This window comes from Gasterosteus aculeatus, chromosome X (assembly GCF_964276395.1).
Source record: "Gasterosteus aculeatus chromosome X, fGasAcu3.hap1.1, whole genome shotgun sequence".
NCBI classification, from domain to species: Eukaryota; Metazoa; Chordata; class Actinopteri; order Perciformes; family Gasterosteidae; genus Gasterosteus; species Gasterosteus aculeatus.
Window position 1 is genome coordinate 3,864,819 of NC_135698.1, and position 20,170 is coordinate 3,884,988.

At 43.6% G+C, this 20,170-nt stretch overlaps 1 protein-coding gene across 2 annotated transcripts in view; it reads left to right on the forward strand.

Moving 5' to 3' along the window:
* The first annotated feature begins 2,677 nt into the window (after nucleotides 1-2,677).
* Nucleotides 2,678-20,170, forward strand: part of necab2 (N-terminal EF-hand calcium binding protein 2) — a 77,317-nt gene continuing 59,824 nt past the window's right edge. For both annotated transcript variants that reach the window (XM_078082600.1, XM_078082601.1), the window contains exons 1-2: nucleotides 2,678-3,034; nucleotides 6,772-6,796. In XM_078082600.1, coding sequence (XP_077938726.1) covers nucleotides 2,708-3,034; nucleotides 6,772-6,796 — 352 coding nt within the window. In that variant the 5' untranslated portion in view covers nucleotides 2,678-2,707. The remainder of the gene's footprint in view (nucleotides 3,035-6,771; nucleotides 6,797-20,170) is intronic.

The window sequence follows — 20,170 nt, forward strand, 5'->3', positions numbered from 1 at the left end:
ATGGAGAATATATCAACTTTAATGAAGCGACACCTCCGTCATAATAATACTCAAATATTCCGGGATTTTAATATTCATGTGGATGTCGACAACGATGGCCTTGGTACTGCGTTTATCTCATCTTTGGTTTAATTGGTTTCCGTCAGTGTGGAGAAACATATGCTTTAATCACACCCTCAACCTGGTTCTGGTGTCTGGTATTTGAATAGAACATTTAACACAGAACCCTGTCTTGTTGGACGAGTGTCTAATAACCTTTGATTTACCGGAATCTGCTCCTCTTGGCGAGGGTTTCTACAGTCAATGCTTTCACCTTTAATTTGCAGGCTTGAGGGTTATACTGTATTATACCAAGGAGCAAGTTTCCGTCTAGTTAGCATTATCATCAGTAGTCATCTGATATCTTCAGACGCGATACTGAACTTCCAGCAGAAGGAATTCCCTCTTTAGGCGAACTGCGGAAAACTTCAATGTTTATGGCATACCACCAATTTAGAAGAATCTAGTTTTGTTTGGCGAAAACAACCTTAAAGAATATAAGCAGGTCAACCTATTATTCATAATGAATAGAGAAAAAACAATCAACTGTCTCAGAAGAAAAACACGATGACCCCGAATCTGTAACATTGTACAGGCGGCCTCATTAAAACATACTATTTGAAATACATTAAAAGTGTGGGCTGCCGTTGTTTAAGCCCCTTCATCAAAACTGGTCACAAATTGGCCACCCCCTGCAAGAATATATTCTTATGCAGTCCATCTCTTCTCTCATCAGGTAAAGATAATGGGAAGATATTAACAAGGGAAATAACCTGTCAGGGTGCAGGGAGATGGTAGGACTCAAAATACAGACTTCAAAGCCAAAACGGGCCAAGGGGCAAAAATGCAGACGGGAACCAGGAACATCCCAAACATTGAACAAGTGATAAGAGACACACACGGCTTAAATACACTAGGGAGGTGCAGGTGATTGGACACAGGAGGAAACAATCAGACAATCACAGGGGATGAGAGGACAAGGCAGGAAGTGAAGTTACCCAGGGCGACAAGAGGGTTGTCGTGGCACAGGGGTTAGAGAAGTTGTGCAACCACAAGGTTGGTGGTTCGTTTCCAGGCTGCCCCGTGTTTCATGTCGAAGTGTTCCTGAGCAAGACACCTAACCCCTAATTGCTCCCCGGGCAAAAATGTGAAAAAGCGACGGGTTTAAAGTGTAATGTAAGTCGCTTTGGATAAAAGCGTCTGCTAAATGACATGTAATGTAATGTAAAAGAGGCAAGAAACTACAAAATAAAACGGGACATGAACCGAAACCGTGACATAACCAGATTGAAGAGGACAATTAAAGCTTTCAAACATGATATTTTCAAAGGAGCACTGGTTTCGCTGACAATGGAAGTGATTCATTGCATTTTATCATTGTGCAAAAAGCAAATTAAAGTGTTAAAATCAATGGAAAATAGTCAGGGTTGGCAGTGAAGCAAGCTTTGACCAATTGATCCTGGGACGGTTGCAGTAAAGAGAGTGCTGCAGTCTGGCTCTCACACGCAGACCTCCAGCTTCTTGAAATAATGTCTTAAACATTGTAATATATGTGCGATGGATTTCCCATCGCTTGCCCTGTTTCTAGTTGGACGACCCTGGTTTCACAGTGAAAGAGGTGCACGCCATTCTCGCGGGATAAGACCAAAATACTTTTTGTGGCCCCTTCAGGAGGCTCTGCGGGGCCGCGGTTTGGCAGGTGGATCATCTCCAGGCGCCCTCCGATACAAACGATTTTAACTGAAGCCTCTAAGTTGGAATGGTTTCATGATGCTCCAGCTGAATGTGTTGACAAATGATTTGTTCAATGCCTGAGCTCCAATGTCATTGGAGACATTTATTTGCGCAGAATAATTATTTCCGTTTGTCACATTTGTGTTGGTAAATACTGAACGATAAAAACCTGCTGAGGACACCTGTCTAATGCCTGTCATTGTACACTCCGTCCACATGGGGGCAGTCATGTCAAGGGAGTTCACCAAATCTAGTGCCTCGGGGATTGAATCCATGACACATCATTATCTTTATTCATTTTTTTGTGTCTTGTTAAAGTGTCAACTTCCCACATGAAGTTAATTTTTTCAAAGCGCTCTTGTGTTGGACAATAGGCACACGGCAGGCATGACTAAACGCTCTGCTGAAAGGGCACGAGCTGGAGACACTCATTACCAAAGGTTAGATATGTCACCCCCCCCCCCCCCCCCCGCCCCCCTCACACCACACACACACACACACACACACACACACACGCACACACACACACACACACACACACACACACACACACACACACACACACACACACACACACACATAAAACTATAATGAGGAGCTGAACTGACAGTTCAATAGACACTCCTCTTATGACCCACAGGACACACACTGAGAGGTCTCTGAGAGGTATTTTCCTTTATACTTTATATAAATATGAAATAATATTCAATATGAGAAAGAATAAATACCAGTTTGTGCTTAAAAGTCACTATAAATTCTCCAACCATGAAAATATAATGACCATTGCTCGTTATAATATCAATATCGGAGGCAGGAGGGAACTATGAGTGGGTGTGTTGTTGAGTTGGGTGCTGTGATGTAACTGGGGAGCTTGTTGGGGGGGGGGCTGCACCCCCCCCATAGAGCGCAGCATGAGCGCTCCGCAGCAAAAAGGATGTGTGAGCAGGCAGCGCGCTACTGTAGGGACGGAGTCCACAAACTGCTCAACAAAGAACAAGCCAAACTTCGAGCGCAGGAAAGCCGCGAGCAGCCGAACCCCGTAGCCGGTCAGGACAGCGAGTCCGCGACGGCAGCGCAGTCCGGAAACAGCGGAGCCCAGCCCGGTGGAATCGACGGGCTCGTCCGCTGGATCGTCACCAAAATGAGCGACAACAAGAACATCTCCAGCCGGGAGTACGCCTCCAGCAAGGAGGACGTGGCCGTGGCTCAGGAGCAGTTCTTCGCCCCCGAGCCGCGGAGAGGCATTTCCGTGATTTTGGATGTGAGTATCGGGAGGCTGCGGTCAGCCTCGCGGGGTTAGATGGGAGGGTGTCGCGGGGGGCGATGGAGGCGTCCGGCGAGCAGTGCGTAAGGGCACCGGTGCTGTGCGCACTTACGCACCGGTCCAAAACAAAAATGTTGCATACGTTAAACCAATCCGCCCTTAAACTTGGCCCGAAGTCGGCGCTCCTTTTCCCACGCAGAAGTCATCGTAAATCCAGAACAGCGCAGCGCATCGCTGCTTTAGGTCCTAGTTTGCTGTGAAGAAAGTCCGACGCGCATCTCACCGCTCAGCGAAAGGACAAAAAAAAGCAGCATCACAGAATCCTCGGTTTTTTAATTATTCATGATAACTTCTCACTGTGATATATATGTTTTATATCGAGTTGTAACAGGACCCCGACCTTGTTTTAGTCGGCGGATAGATCTCCAAAGGTGCAGCCTTTCTGTGTGAGAAGTTACGCAGCGCGCCATGTCGATCTGGGTCACCTCGCGCATATGGTTATTTTCCCCCCACCGCCCAGTTTCATCTGCTCTATGGAGATTGAATTGATTTCTCTTTTAATGATTTAATGATGTAGTAGTAATTGGAGTAGGACCGCGGCCGGAATAGTTTGACAAAGAAGGGCTACAGAGGAAAGTCATTAATAACCACAGGGCCAATGCATCCTAGTAACCGAATAAATGCAGAGCGTGTAAAGGGGTTGTGTGTGTGTGTGTGGGGGGGGGGGTAACCTAGTTTCCTCTTATACCTCCCCAGAGGCGGACGCAAAACACAAGGGCTCCCTAATGTTTAAGTCGGGATCCAAAATGGCTCTTTGACCTGCTTCCGATGTGTGACCCATGTTTTTTCTTCTGGTCTTGCTCAGTTCTACCATGGAAGTGTTTTGGTCACAGGCAGGGGGGAGATGGAAGACTTATTTTTAATTAAAACAACAATGTCAAACAATAAACACACACGTTTAAGGACAATTTGTAAATGAAACAATTAACGGGAGATTATTCTTAGAATTAACCTCAAACTCGTTGTTTTCCACTGGGTTACATTTTCACTGAAGCATTCGGTGTGACATTTGAAGCTAAACACCCACTGACACCCCACGTTTGTGGCATTTCCTCTCCGGCACACTTCCTGCTTTAAACTTTGAAATTGAAATTTCTTCTCTGATATTAGTAACCCCAGCATTATTATCACTTGGAGAAATCCACACCAAAGGGATTAAATGATCGCTGCAGGTGTGTGTGTGTGTGTGTGTGTGTGTGTGTGTGTGTGTGTGTGTGTGTGTGTGTGAGTGTGTGCCTCCGGGCAGCATCCTGCTCATTAGACCCTCTCGACTTGCTTGTTTCTAATCACATCCTGCTTCCTTCATCTTAGACCATACACCTTTCTTTCCATTCTTTAAACTCCTTTCACCCCCCCCCCCCTCCACCACCTCCCCTCCCCCTCTCCTCTCCTCCGTTCCCGCCTTGCCTCCTTTTCTTCTCGGGGATCACATCTTCCTCCACTCCTCAACCAGGCCAAGAAAACATCCATTCTTAATAAGGTTAGGAGATGGATGCAACAATCTCCCTCCCTCTGTCACTGTTTGCTGCCTCTCTCTCTCTCTCTCTCTCTCTCTCTCTCAGACACACACACACACACACAGCCTCCTCGCAACGCAACATTTCCCTCCTCTCCGAGCTTGTCTGTCTCCAGCAGCTCCAGACTTGGCTGTTTTCCTTGAGTAGACCCTCCGGTGCAGCAGGGGAGCCGACGACTTCGGCGTACCGTCAGCGCTGGCGGCCGTACCGAATTGTGTACAGTGCTGCTTTAAGGGTCAAACTGTAAATTATGGAAATTGTTCATTATTGATCATTAATCTCAGTCTAGCTTGATGTGAGAGTCAGAGATTGTTAGTTTAAACAGCAATAACCAACTTTGCCAATTTTGCATTGAGACAATAATATTTATTGATAATAATATTAAGTGTTGCATGTTTTTATATTCTGGAGACTACATCCAGGTGGGATGAAGGTTTTAAACCAACCAGAAGCTTTCTTCAAACTCCTCCTCCATCTTTTTTCTACACATACTGTCATTCTCCCTCATGCATTCCTCCGAAGAAGGCTGTTGGGCCGAAACGTTAGGAACCCTCTGATTGCTGCACTGACTTTTATTTTATGAACCATCTTTTAAAATGAGTTATGAAATGAATGATTTTTAAAAGATAATTCAAAGCAAATGTGCCAGTATGCTGTGAAATTGAATGATCCTTCAACCGTACATTTCTACAACATACAGGAAAAGATTAATTGCAAATAAACAGCAGTACTACTGTGGGGAAATCCTTCCTCCCCTTTCCTTTATCGTTCTTTTATTGTTGAATGTCCCTGAAAAAAGCTCAAACTAAATAAAAAAACATAAGAATGAAAACATACTTGATTCCCTTTTGCCTGAGAACAAGGCATCCAGAAGACCTGCTCAGCATGCATCTCTGCAGCACTGCATTGGGGCTTCCAGGAATGGAAGCAACCTTGGACCAAGAAACCTACAAATCGAACCCGTTAAACATATTTTTTATATCCTAGAAATTTTCTCATTTTATATAATGGGAAGTTGCTTCAAAACCAATCCTAAACTTACTTCCTTGAACCTAAGCCCAACCCAATGTGGTTCATCTCCATCCTTCCCCCAGCCCAAGACCTAACCCCCATCCTGACTCCCACCTCCCACCTTAAAGTGACAGACAACTGCTCAGACGGAGGCTAGAGTACAAAAAAAGTCAAAGTGGAATTGAATTGAGCATTTTCCGCAATATTCTAAGCCTCCAACGGCTCATGATAACACTTCCTCAACAACTTACCTTAAATACTTACCATGGTTTCAGCAACCTGATAAGAAGAAGGAAAATCTCAATTTCAAAATGAATGAACCTTTTTTAAAAGGTGTTATGTGTGTAAAACAAGCCGTATTATGTCTAAATCAGATTCTCGCCAAGATGGATTCGTGGAACAAATCACTAGAAACACAGAGTGACTCCATGCATCACCCTCCTGCCCCCATCTCTCTGTCGCTGTGCTGTTGCCGGCAGTAGACAATAGAAACAGTGAACAAAGTACTCTGGAACCGGCATGAAAGTAGGAGACGTGCAACTTTCAAATCCACAGGAAAAGAGGATGTTTCACCCAAGCTGTAAATTAGCGCGTGTTCCTGCGCGGACGCCATGTGGTGCGCGCGTCCACGAAGGGTAATCGTGACTCTGTTGGCTGATCAGCAGCTTAGATTCGTGTACATAATTGTTTTATACGCCGATTCGACAACTTAATCCTTATGCTACTGTCCTTAATACGGAATTCCACTATGTGATAGAGAGCATGGGGGATGGATCCATCCAACAATGAAAACTGGCAGACTGGTATGCCTCTGGTGGCATCATCTGCTCTCTGGGTTCCAGTGGTCCCAGGTTTTGAACCCTGGACGAATTGTCTGACAAATACCGGCCCAGTTTACATAGTTGCAGGTGTAACCTTAGAAAAACCATGGAGGCAATTTGCAGTAGAGCCAGCAAAATAGGTTGTAAACTATGGGTCGCCATTGACAAAGATGTGCACACCCTTTGTTCAGCTATAGATAAAGCGATAAATACTGCCCTCCTGTTAAGGCTCTCTTATTCTACACTCTTCCTGTTCATACGTCCTTCAGCTGCCGGCCGATACCTCCAATGACACTGATTGCACCTTCTTGCTTTCTATTCACAGATATTCAGAAGAGCTGACAAAGATGGTGAGTGAATTAATTATGTTCGTATAATATGATTGTTACTGTTTAGGGTTTGTCAACATTGATTTTCTCATGGGAGGACTTCAAGTGGTTTATGTCCCACTTGATCTTCCGCCCCTTCTTCATGTCTATTTTGATGGAGATTTGGATGTAGATTGAAAAAAATCCCAATGCTTTCTTCTTGGAGCCGTCCTTACTATTCACACAGGGATGCCTCATATAAAAACAATACTGGCTGCATTCGACTCTGTTGTGATGAGTTGGCCCAGTGCTTCTCCAGCAGTTGACAAGTCCAAATGTCTGCTTTAACAAAAGGTTTTCACTAAAAGCCTTGTTGGACTTGGCAGATGCTCTCTAATTGTTCAGTACAGTTTTTTACCATTTGCACCTCCAGTTTTTGCTTCCCAGGGAAAACATTCACATCTAACAAAACAACTTGTTTGGCAATAATTTGGGCCCAGACAGGTGATGGTGTTTCAGCAGAGACCCGTGGTTTACGGTCTTTGAAGCCTTTTGAAAACTAGTGAGCGTTCATCGCTGTGTGTCTGCTGCATTGTACTATATTTTGGGCATTTTGTCCTTATCTTTCAAAAGGGGCAAGTTTAGATCACTGTGTTGCTTTGCCAATGAGTGATTTGTTTATACTCGTTGGCATTGCACAAACTGCTACTCTCTCTCTCTTTCTGCTCCCTTTTACATGTTCCTCTTTCCTCTCACTCATCCTTTCCCTCCTCTCCTGCTTTCCTCCCCCATCACTGTCGTTGACTAAAAATAATTTAACTAATGAGGAAACGGGATGAAAAGCTGTGTTTTCATAGCAGCCAGATGGTCATTTGCTCTTCTAGTGCTTCCGCTTGTGTGTGTGTGTGTGTGTGTGTGTTTTTCTTTCGTCTTTGGCGCCTCTTAAGTTCTGTTTGGAAAAAATGTATTCAAGGAGAGCATATACCGAACATTAATGCATGTTGATTTAATGCTGATTTTATTAAGATGTGGCAATTCTGCTGGAGGTCAGACTGTAGTTTTCATTTTCAACCAAAACTGTTTTGGTTCCATCTGTACCGAAACTGAAACAGCAACCCTAAAAAAAAGTTATTTTGGGAAGGATGAAAAACTTTCTTGCAGTCATACTTTTGTCCACGTTCCCTTAAACATTGAGTGAAATAACCTGAAACTACCCTAAACATGTGGACAGCGACAATATTTGCGTTTCATTTTGAAATCATTTTAACAGTAGCTGAAATAGCATTGAGCAGTTCTAAATGTCCATTTGTCCCGATGTTCACCCTTCCACAGAATTTACACACAGGTAGAGGAACTTTAGAAGTTGATTATTGGAGTATAACCATTTGTTCGATGACGTGCCATCCCGCACTAGCTGGGCTGAGCACGACTTCGATGTAGAGGCTTCGCAGCCTGTCAGCCTTTTAATAGATTTCCTACCGAGAAGCTCAACTATTCAGATATTGAGATAAAGTATATGGTTGATAATGACATTTTGGTGCTTTCAACTGCGAAGTGGTTTTTGAGCTTTTCTCCCCTTCAAATAGGTTGAGTAAAATGCTCTCTCTCTCTCTCTCTCTCTCTCTCTATGTCTCTCTCTCTCTGGCTGCGCCGTCAACTGAGCCACCTCTATCAGCTTAACGTGTGCATATTGCTCATTGTGCTTTGAATGCCGTGCATTAGCTTTCCACTGACCTGTGGTTGTTATGTTTTGACGTCGCAGAACAAATCAGCACCATAGACAGCGCCCACCGTTCACGTCAGTCTGACGGCCTACTGGCTTTGTGTCAGTTTTTCGGTAACATGTTTTATAGTAAACAGTTTTAAACGAGGAAGTATGTGTATTTCTTAATTTTTAAACGTTTCCTAATTGAGCTTGGGAATGACTTTCCGATCGTACTGTGTGTGTGTGGTTGTGTGAGTGAGCAATGCTCGACGTAGCACTGTTTGTTTCTTTGTAACGGTCTCTTGGGGGGGATTCAACAACTCCATTGCTGCTGCAAACGGCATTTTAAAAAGGCAGGTGTGTGCGGTTGGAGGAGAAGCATCAGAACAAGAGTAAGGAGCGACTGAGAGTCAGCGAGGAACAAAGAGAGAAGAAGAAGAAACGATGGTTATTATGAGGAAACAGTTATTTGATGTATGGAACGCAGGCGTGAAAGACAGAACCAGCGAAGAGAAGCTGAAGAAGGGTTATTTTTATCCTCCTCCTCTCTCCTGAGAGACTACTGGGAACTGTTTTAATGAGCGAGAGCATGGGGCGCTTACTGGGAAAGAATTTGTTAAGAGACAAGAAGGTGGAGGGAGGGGGAGGCACTGACAGAAGGAGAGGCAGGAGGTGGCAGTGTCTAAAAAGGGGGTGGAGGCTGACGGAGAGAAAGAGACGTAGGAGCCGGGTGAAGTGACAAAAAGGAGCAAAGAAAAAGTGTGACAACTCATTGGTTGTTTGGGTTTAATTGGCCAAGTTCAACCTCTGCATTCCTTGCACTGATTTCTAGGCTGGCCGTTCTGTCCCTAAGCTGCTGAAACGGCAAGCCAGGGTGTGTGTGTGTGTGTGTGTGTGTGTGCGCACATTATTCATTCATCAGTTTACTTTAGGCCTTAGGTGTGTTTCAGGGTCGGTCTAAGGCGTTTTAAACATTTGGGGCTTAGCCTAAACACAAGTTATTAATGTCTAATTAAAGTACCGCTACCGATAGAATGTGGTATTTCGTCATTTTGTAATACCTTTCTAGTATTTGTATACCATACAGCAATACTCTGCGGTCATAACACCCTAAAAGATCCCGTTTTTTGGCAAAACATCTCCGGCTGAAGCCCCAGAAACCAACCTGCCACCCTGGTATGCTAGTGTGTAATATAAGTACATTAGTATGCATGACCTTTTTTGTATTTATATGTGCAAGTATAAGTGCACGTTCTGTGTGAGTTTTTTTTGTGGTTGTTACAGCTGACTCAAAGACATTGTTATGCGGCAGGTGAAGCAATTCCGCAGCCAGTAATTCACTGAAACAGTTGCATCATTGAACATCACTTGCTGTTTGCATTGTGTGCTGTTTTGCACTGCAGCACTTCTAATACCGGCATGTCAAAGAGTTTTAACACCATCTATGCAGGGAGAATTGAAGTGTGGTGAAATAATGACTTGTTTTATTTTAATTGGATTGCCTTCTGTAAATGCTGACTGAATGAAAGTTTTATTTGCATTTCAATTGCAAAAAAAACCCTCTAACAACATCAGCAACATCTTGAATCCCTAAAAACTAGAGCCATGAATAGTTAAAAAAAACGGATTAATTTCACATTTTGAAATTCATTAATCATGATTTATTGCTTTGTTGTGTTCATACTTTTCCCTTTAATTGTTTTGGACTTTAAAAAAAAATTGTGATGTATTATAATGCAGTGAATACTCTGAGGTCACCAAACTTAATTTACCCATGAGATTGGGGTCTGATAATGCAACAGGCCTTTTTCAACGGACGACATGATGAATTTGCATCTTTCCAGTACCAGTATCAGTGCGACCCACCTTACGTACGAGAAGAGAAAAAAAAATCAGGTTTTCTTTGAGGCTGGTCAGAAGACCAACACCGCCGCATAGGCCCTGCGTGCATGTTCGTCTGCAGGAAATCTCTAGCTGGCGGACTGCAAAGGAGCCAGTTTAAGCTCCGCCCTCTGAAGCGCCGAGATCAGAGGAGAGAATAGAGCAAAGACACACAAGACAATAAATAACGGCAAAATGCATATACATTTGTACAGTGCCCAATGTCCGAAGTCTCTTGAATGTCTATTAGAAAGTGAGTTGTGACACCTGTATATGTGTGTGTGTGTGTGTGTGTGTGTCCGCCATAGTTGACACCTTTAACTGAGCCTTTGCCTCATTTTCCCGATGACATCTTCGACAACTTGACACTGATACAACCAGGGACAAAGAAATGTCTCATCTGTTTTCCCATCAGTTAGCGTGTGGCTTTTATTTATTTATTTAGCTTCTTGCCGCGTGACTCATTAGCCATCTGCTAATTATCGTCACATTGTTTGACATGAAGAACGAAAGCAGACGGAGTTTTGGGAGGCTTGTTTATCCATGCTGTCGCGACTCGAAATAACTACAACCGTACAGCTGAAAAGCAAATAAGAGGGTGCAGCTGCTGCTCTTCTTGCCAAACAGCTCATCACTGTTTCAATAATGAATGTGATTTTCGGTTATTTGGTGCCCCCGAAGGCTCTTAGCCACGCACCCCTCTTCCGCCCTTCAGAGCAGCCGTCGATCTGTCAGGTCCTCGATCCTCGTCTCATCCTGGTTCTCTGTTTCTTCTCCTGTTCTGCCACGGGTGCGTAGCTCACGCTACTCTGTTTTTCTCTTGCCTGACAGCCATCGACAAGAAATTGAGGAGAGAGATGTCAGTGTTGGGGATTGAGAATGAGCTGTTTATCCCCCTTGTCTTTCCCCACAGTTAGGCACTGACAGTTAACATTTACTTAGCATTTACCTCCATGAAAGCTGAAGAGAAAGACTTTGAAACAATTCTCGCTCAAATTGTTTCCCCACTTAAATATTTTGGCAGGAATAGGAGAAAAACATCTGTCATGATACTACGTCAGAACTTCGAAATGATGGGATGTGTTATCGATTTCTCTGCCCAATTTATTTGATTTTCTGTGATCATGAGGCTTCTGTTCATTAATGGAGACTCATAAAACAGATCTCAGTCAACAATATTTGCACACTGCTGTATTTAATGGCGTCCATTACTCCAGACTTTCGTGGTGTCTGACGTGAAAGCATGTATTGTTCTGCAGTTACTGCCCTCACGCGTCAAGACTGAAAGCGTCAAAAAATGGATCGGGTGTATTGTCGTTTTATGGCTGAAAAGACCATTGACCATCACAATGAAACTCATTGCAGGCTCCGTTATTGTTTGTTATTCTGTCCACCAGCTGCTAACCGGGCTGATGTCAACAGACGTTGCACTTTTCCTCCTGACGAAATGTAGCATCATCAGAATTTTGGCATCGACATGGTACCAAAGTATTGTGTTCTCATGACCTCTGTCAGAACTGTGAATGTGTAGCAGAGCACCTAACGACATTAAGTAATCTACTTTGCTTGCCAGAGGAACTCCTTTTGTTTTTTCGCACTATATTATGTAATCATCACTTACAGAAGTCGGTTCATTGATAGTGTGTGTATGTGTTAAAGCAGCAGGTTCATAAATATAGGAGGAGAGGGAGGATGAAAAGAACAGAAAGGGAGCCGACTTGAGGGAGAGACGGGGGTGAGATTAGACAGTGCAGACAAACGGCACCAAGGCCCGTAAGGGAGCATTTACTTCATGGTTAATTCAACAGGAGCCAGCTGATCCACTGGTGCGCAGGTCTTAAAAAGAGGACGGGATTAAGGCCCTATTTCCTAAAACGTAGTTTTTAAGTTCAATTCACACTTTGAAGTGTAAAGGAATAGTTTTGACTTTATTTCCTCTTTTGCATTAGGTTAGATGATGAGAGTTTAATTCAAGCTGTTCCCTTAAAGTGAAAATGCATAATAGTGATTTCATTCTAATCTTTGCAGAATTGGCAGAGGGTCAATCACTCGGTACTCGCTACGGACGGAGGGTTACAGACACCCTCGAGCTGGTGGTGCACCCATGAGAAGACTTAAAAAATGAGAACATGGTCAAGGAAAAATGTACTTATGTGGAAAAGTGAAGTAATATGTACTCAATCTAATTTGATAGAGTTTGTATATTATAATGCCATTTATTTAAAAGAAATAAGCTACAACCCGTTTGGGAGTCCCTATGTTCCTATATCATCATAGTGGTACTTTACAGAAAAGATTTGGCAACCACTGATGTAGATGTTAAAGTTACGTATGTAAACAAAACCGTGGAAGAAGCAGACTAACGCATAAATAGTTTAATTGCAAGTAGTGGAAGCAAATGATTCAGAATCTATAAAAACGTACAAAAAAAATTCATGAAACTCACGATTGGCCGGACGGTTTTGCGGGAAAATCACAATAAAGAAGAGCAAAATGACTCGATGACTGCACTCCAAGCTGTATCTGGAATTCTCACCCTGGGGAATAATCCGAAAACATTGAGCTCGTCTACCAGCGCACACGGCTCATCAGTCAGCCCGCCAGTCAGAAAAGTGTCACGTGTATCTAATTACCTTCGGTCTTTACTCACCTACGCCGTCGCTAACGAGCCCCGGGGTGCAGGAGACAAGGGAGACAAAGCGAGAGGGAGGGTGTTCGCTCGGTATGACGGTGAAGTGGTTTTAGCCGCAGGACACAAAGGGAGAGTTGGGAAATCCGGCCTCTATCTCATTGTACAATCATCTTGTGCTCCGCAAACTAGTCTGACCGAATAAATCTTGATAACAACACAGCATAATTGTGTGATCGGTCATAAACACGTTCAAAGTGAGTGTCGCCGCAGAGAAAGTCAGAGGTAGTGGAAGGTTTTCCCTCAGCATCTCACGTGTGTTGTTGTCGCAGGGTTGTGGACGGGTGGCTAGTTGTTTAGAGAAGACTTCATTAAAACTGAAATTGCAATTGGCTTGTTAGTGTTTTCATCAGCCTACAGAGACAAACACCCTACAGAGAGAAATAGAAAGTCTGTTTCTTTTTATTGCAGCTTTAATCAGCTTTACACACGTTGGCTTTTGCCCCTCAAAGTGTGCGTCTGGTGTTTGAGGCATTGACAGATAAAAGAAGTGTGTGTGTGCTCGACCTGCTCTCTTTTTAGGAGGCAAATGAATGCATGTGTGCTGCGCTCTCCAAAAGTATATACTCTCAAAGAATAATTGAATAACACGAACCGCCAACATCACTAGTCGTATCAAGTCTTGGCCCACATAACAGCATCCGAGTATCACACTGCTCTTTCACTACGGATAATAATAATCAGTGCTCTTGATATGATAATGAGCATATTGTTGAGATGTATCCATTATCCATTATTATAATGCGGGTAGATGAAATCCAGCGCTCTGATTGGTTGAGAGTGAGTCACGAGGGGTGCATTACTGAGCGATAACGTACAGTACCTTGTCACATTGACCCGAGCGTTCCATATTTCAGCTTTTAGCTCGGCGGCGATTGCCGAAAAAGACTAGAAATCCTACAAACGATCATTTTCGGGCAATGCGAGCTTTCACAACCAATTAAGGTGTCATGAGCGATGTCAATGAATGAGATGCTGCAAAGACCTTGCAAGGAGACCCGATGCTGTTTTCATGCACGTACGGGGGACAATTTTTTTCTCTAGGCTACTGAAATGCGGTACACAACATTTGGTGGCTAATACTATTTTGTGCTGAAAGGCAGCTATTTACGTACTATTATAGTATAGTATATAGTAATATACTATTATATAATTTCGCTGGTTACCGTATTAAAAAAGCAATAAGGTACTTGAGGCAGTACTTTGGACGATAAAGTACCGCCTCAAGTACCTTATTGCTTTAATACCTAAACTAAAATATAGGCTAAATACTTAAATATCATCACTACTTGAAAATCTGGAAAGACTTGAAATGAATTCATACATCAGATTACCAACACCATGCCCATAATATGCAGCAGGAAGAAAAAAATACATTTACAATTGATTCAACAATATCTGTAAATCCTCTACAGACAGAAACCATCCTGATGAAGATGAGTGAATTTACAGTTTTGTTCAATACTCAAACCACATTTTCAAAACTCTTCACACATTCAGCGACACACGGACTGTGAATAACTTTTCATTGCTTTCAGACAAAATGCATTCAATCACCACATTTTTCAAAATCCACACTTTTGTCATTCATACTCCACAAACTGCAAAAAACTGTATATTTGCAGGATATTTCTCATATGCTAACACGCTGCTTTCAAAGCATGCACGTGTAGACAAGAAGATAAAAAAGGCTCTTCTGTCTTTTGGGTGAGAGTGATTGTCATTGGCTAAGCTGAACATAAAGATCATACCACAGAGCGCTTGTAAAAGGACACTGGTACAGCGTGCTAATCAGTGAGCCTTTGCTTCCAGTACTTAAGCTAAGCTAAACTCAGCGTCAAATGTCAAACTCCTCCTTTTTGCAGTAAAACAAGCAGTCGGTCAACAAAATGCGTTTCCGGTGGCAATTGTATAGACGCACGCAACAGCATGGTGTGTAGGAGTTACTGTTGGAGGGATGTGATGTGAAGGAAGTGAGGAGTTAAAAGATTGGGTGCGGGTTCCTTTTGGTTGCCTGCAGAAGAAAGAGCGAGGGAGGAGACCTGAGAGGATTGGGCTCTCTTTGTTCACCGTCTTGGTTGTCTGGATTTGGATCAAAGGCCGGGAGTTAAGACGCCCTTTGAAGACGTCTGCCTCACCTGCTGCTTCTCTGCCCTGCACTTGGTCCAAATCAATCCCTCCTCTTTTCGTCTCGCTCGCTCCACGTATTTGGAGGGCATAAAAATTGCAGAAATTGATGCAACTGTTTTATTCCATGAGCAATATTAGTATAGAAGAGGTGAGGACAGCATTTTGAAATAGAAATAAAGTAGAACAGGATGTATTTTATCTGTTGATTTCAAAAGATTCCAAATATCTGAACTTTGCAGGAAGTTCATTTGAACGTGTAGATATTGAAATATTAATATAATTTAGTTTCTTTGACAGAAAGAGTCGACTTTCCTTTCTATTTACATTATTTTAGTCTTTAGTATAAATTCCCTCTGCAGCGCAAGGCGCACAAACACTTTTTAAAGGGCCTCGGTGCTCGTGTGGCAAGTCGCCCCCACCTCCCCCAAACCCCCCCACCCCGGTGGTGGCAAATTTGACAGCGCTCCTGAAGCAAAGCTTGGGGATGTGTTGGCACGTGGCACCCTTCTCTTTCTCTTCTGTGCACCCCCCCTTCCCCTCCCAACTCCACAAGCTCCCGGTTCCCCTGGTTCCCTCGCTGTGTGTCCCGCTCCTTTTTCCATCGGCGTTTTGGAACACAGCCGGTTCTAAACTCGCTTTCCTCCCTCCATCCGTTCCTTTGGCGACTGATCTCCTCTCCAAAGCACATAAAGCTCTCACGGGCGAAATCAGGACAGGATTGCTGTGGCTCCTGCGTCCGCTAAACCTGCAGAAATAAGACACAAAGAAATGGTGTGAATAACAAAGCCCCCGCCAACGGTGAAATCCTCCCTTGACTGCGTTATCTGGGTGATTTTAAATGAGGCAACATGCACATTTTACATTTTCTTTGTAAATGTGCCTCGTCGCGAAAACAGTCCTATTCAAAGATCAGCGCAGAGGCTGCATTCACTGCTGAGTTCATGAAATCAATTCAAGTGAAAAGGCCTGTGTTGTAGACAAGCATAAAAAAAAGCAAATAATATGCCGCATGTGTTGTTTATGGAGTAAACAAGCTTATAAACACTGCGCGTGTCTTAATCATAGACTTACCAAACTAACCAGAAAGCACTCAACCCAAGTGTTGACAGCACACAACCTTGAAATGCATTTGCGTCAACGAGCCTTTCTCCACCGGTTGTTAGACGGCCTCACAATTTCCTTTACAGATTCAGCTCACAGGTCTGAAGAAAGTCCTCTCATTTCGATTGATGTCATAGGGAAAGGAAATATTGAAATCTAAAAAGATATTTCTCAGGAACAAAAGCCTGAGTGGAGACTCTGATTGGCCTGATCAGGTCAATCAGAGTCTCCCCTTCAGTGCTGGAAGTACGTCTGGCAATCATTGCTTCACCGATGTGACTTGTTCAGCCACTCGCCCCCCCCCACACCCACACACAAAGATCACCTTCAGACGTAGACAAAACAAAGTGACGAGGTCAGAGCTTCGCAGGTAGTTGAAACACAGTGGCTTTGGTGCAGAAGGTGCACAGCAAGAAGCAGACGAAGCAATTTGTTCTGAATGTGCCAGATTATGTGTTCTTTTAAATGTATTTATTTGGATATTTAAGGCCGTTAATTGGAAGAATACAGCCCAAGTTAGACCAAATACCAAAATTGGCTTCCCAGCTTACCAATTCACAACACAAATTTTGAAATTGGACCAAAAGTCTCCAAAAAGACCAAAAGAAGTCTGTTTGTCCTCAGTCTATTTTAATCGCACTGTTAGTTTGCTTGTTGCTATCATGGACAATAAGGAAGGTTCTGATCGGTCCAAACTGAAGAGAATGAAATCCGTCTGCATTGTTTTCCATCCCACTTTTCATCCTCAAGTTATATTTTAAGCATTGCTTGATGCTGCGAGTGGAGAAAAGTAATGAAGGTTGCGACATCGGACGATGCAGGCGACTATTATCTCTCTATGAAATTTGCTTGCCCGCTGAATTGCACCGCTATTAGCACGGTAAGTACCCGGCGCAGCTTTTGAAAAGTGAGGCGCCCTCAGCATCAGGAAGCTGTGGGGGTTACCATGGCGAACGCAGCAGCCGCAGATGATTGGCAGTGCTGATGATTGTTGGCGAGGCTGCTCGGTGTTTGTTCTTCCTCGAGCTTCATATTGGGAGAGAATCAAGCAGCCGTTTGCTAATTCCTGACTTTTTCACTCTTAATGAGCTGCCAATCAGGAGAAGAATGGGGGTGGGGGTCTTCTGTTTTGAGCCTGAAAGCACCAGGGGTATTTCAGACATGACATTTACGTGCCTAATAATTAACACGGTGCCCTCGCCAGGTGTGACTGTGTGTGTGTGTGTGTGTGTGTGTCATGTGCATAATTACTCCCTTCCGGGAATCAGCCAGGATGGAGCAGAGTCAAACTGGGACTGCATTTTTCTTTCCAAACTTTTAAAAACATATCTGTGCTATTTTGAGACAAGTACTTTAACTGCTCATGGCTGTGACTACACATCTCACAATGCACATGCATTTAGATCATATTTACCAGCCAACTTATGATTGAGCCTGTAGCGATAATGAGTCCAAACAGACCAAAGGAGGGCTGCACCTGAAGGAGGAGTTTAGATGATCAGGGTAGTTCACCTCTGCTCACATCAACGCAACAGTAACCCTAGTTACCACCCTGTTGCCCCTGGTTACACCATCCTTCTGTGTTCCTCCCATGAGGCCTTACGGGCTGCTGTTGCCATGACACCGACCCCCTAAATAAATTCCTCAACAAGACTGGTTCACTTGGTTGAAGTCTTCTTCGTCTGAAGTTGTCTTTTTACAAACTGTAGGCAGATGTTGGTCTTCAGTACGTTAGGTACTGAAGACCAACATCTGCTTTCAGGTTTTGCCCACTCTGGAAACACTGAGCCGAGTGACACTCTGTTCTTTTAGATTTCCGGGGTAGGTTTATTCTGAAGCGGTGTATTGAACATTCATCCTATATCAACGTTGATTATGAGCTATTTCGCTAGCTTTTTTTGTTCAGCCATGGTAGCAACATGTATTAACTGTACCACATAAAAACTGCTCCCATATCATCGATACACTTCACTGATTTACTGTCGAGTTAGATTTTCCATTCACATCGCAGCTGGCACCGAGTTCAACATCTGTCACACGCCCGCGTCACATCGCAGAGAGAGAGAGGGGTTTTCACAAATTCTAATTGTAGCTCGGCTCAGCTGTTTTGCGGCGCCGCCTCTCAGCGAGAACGACCTGGGTTTAAATCTCCGATCGGGTCCTCTCTGTATGCAGCTGGCACGGGTTTGTTTTTTCATCACAGAGATGTCAAATTTCCAATGAGCTTTTCCCCCATTGTTTGAAAAATGCGAAGCAACCCATTGTGCTCCGTGAAAAACCATTGCATTTTGGGATATCATCCGGTCCCCGGTGACCCTGAGCAGTAATAGGCACATGAGCGAAAGCGACACATTTGAATTCCTCCCATCGTTTGTACACTGTTCCTGTGCTCAGTCCAACCGCGGATGAGATGCTACGACAGATCAGCATGTTGGCCATTTATGCAGGGCACATTTCTTCCTCTGCCAGGAAGAGTGGACGAAGAACAGCTAATGGCCAGAAATTGAATTTTCAGATGACCCACACAGGAGGGTATAAGAGAATAGAGAATATTAGCTGTCAGTATAAAGGATTGTGTGTCTGTATGAGGTTGAAACGTATCCACACTCTTGGGAGTGTGTGTTGGTGTGCGTGTTTTTGTCATTTGAACGCTGAGAGAAAATTAATAAAGGAGAGGGAGAGAAATTGAAACATTTTCCCTGTGGAAATTAAAATAATTTTTTTGATATTAGAAGTTCTGTGTAAGAAAGGAGGGAGTGGATAGTGAGTTGCATAGGGTAGAAAAATTGGAGAGGAGGAGGGAAGGCTTACAGAGGCCCAGAGACTCCATCCATCCATTTGTCCCTCACACTGAGTCCAGTCGCTCACTTTTTTTTTTATGTCTTCCATTTCTTTTATTTCTTCCTGTCAAACGATTTTGACACCTCTATTATTCGTCACGCGGCGAATGCTATGACAACAAGCACCGGCCATGTGAAACTTTCCAAGGGCCTTTTCCAGCCCTTGGTTAAGCGTAATTGTCGCCGTTGTGCAGCTCTGCGTCGCCTCAAACATCCGGTTGCATTTTGCTGAAATGTGACCGTGAGCGACAAGCGGCAGCTGGTTATGAGAAGGCTGCTGTGTGCCAACGTCTCGAGCTCTGAGCTCTGCTTGGATCGACTCAGCAGGTGATTAATGCCTTTTGCCCACGATGACATCCTAACCGAAATCGCGGCAGCGAGTGTTTATGCATATTTATTACATTTTCATCCATAAATATAATGCGTCCAGGGCCTTTGAGAATACTGTCAAGCAATAAAGTGAAAAGAGCTGAAAATATGAGACTTCTTTCATGAAACCGTCATGCTACAGGTCATTTGTCAACAGACAATACAGATATACATGATTCATCCTCAAGCCAGCGAAACAGAAAGGAAATATTCTTCTAATATTCTAATAAAATGTATTTTTTTAAATCAATTTGAATTAAACATAAAATACAAAACAGGGGGGAGGAAAGCATGATTTTGAAGTCAGGGCACATGGGAAAGATTCCTTTGTCGTCAGAGGCAACAACTATTCTCATCTCCTGGCATTCAAAGCGCTCGGTTTAAAATTACACTTTAAAGTTAGAGCTGATTTTCCGAGCCGCTGTTGCTGTTGAGCACGAAGAGAGACGACAATGATGGTGCACTGGCGCTCTATTATCTACCATTAACAACCAACACGATCCGCGGCAAAGGCAGGTACCTGAATGCATCATCCTCACAATCCTGACACGGTGCTATTATCTGCCATCAACTAGGATTACTTATCATTAGGATAGACACACACACACACACACACACACGCGCACATCTTCTACTCCTCTAATAATAACATTATCATGTTCAGCCAGCAGATTGATGATGATTACATATCATTCTACTCT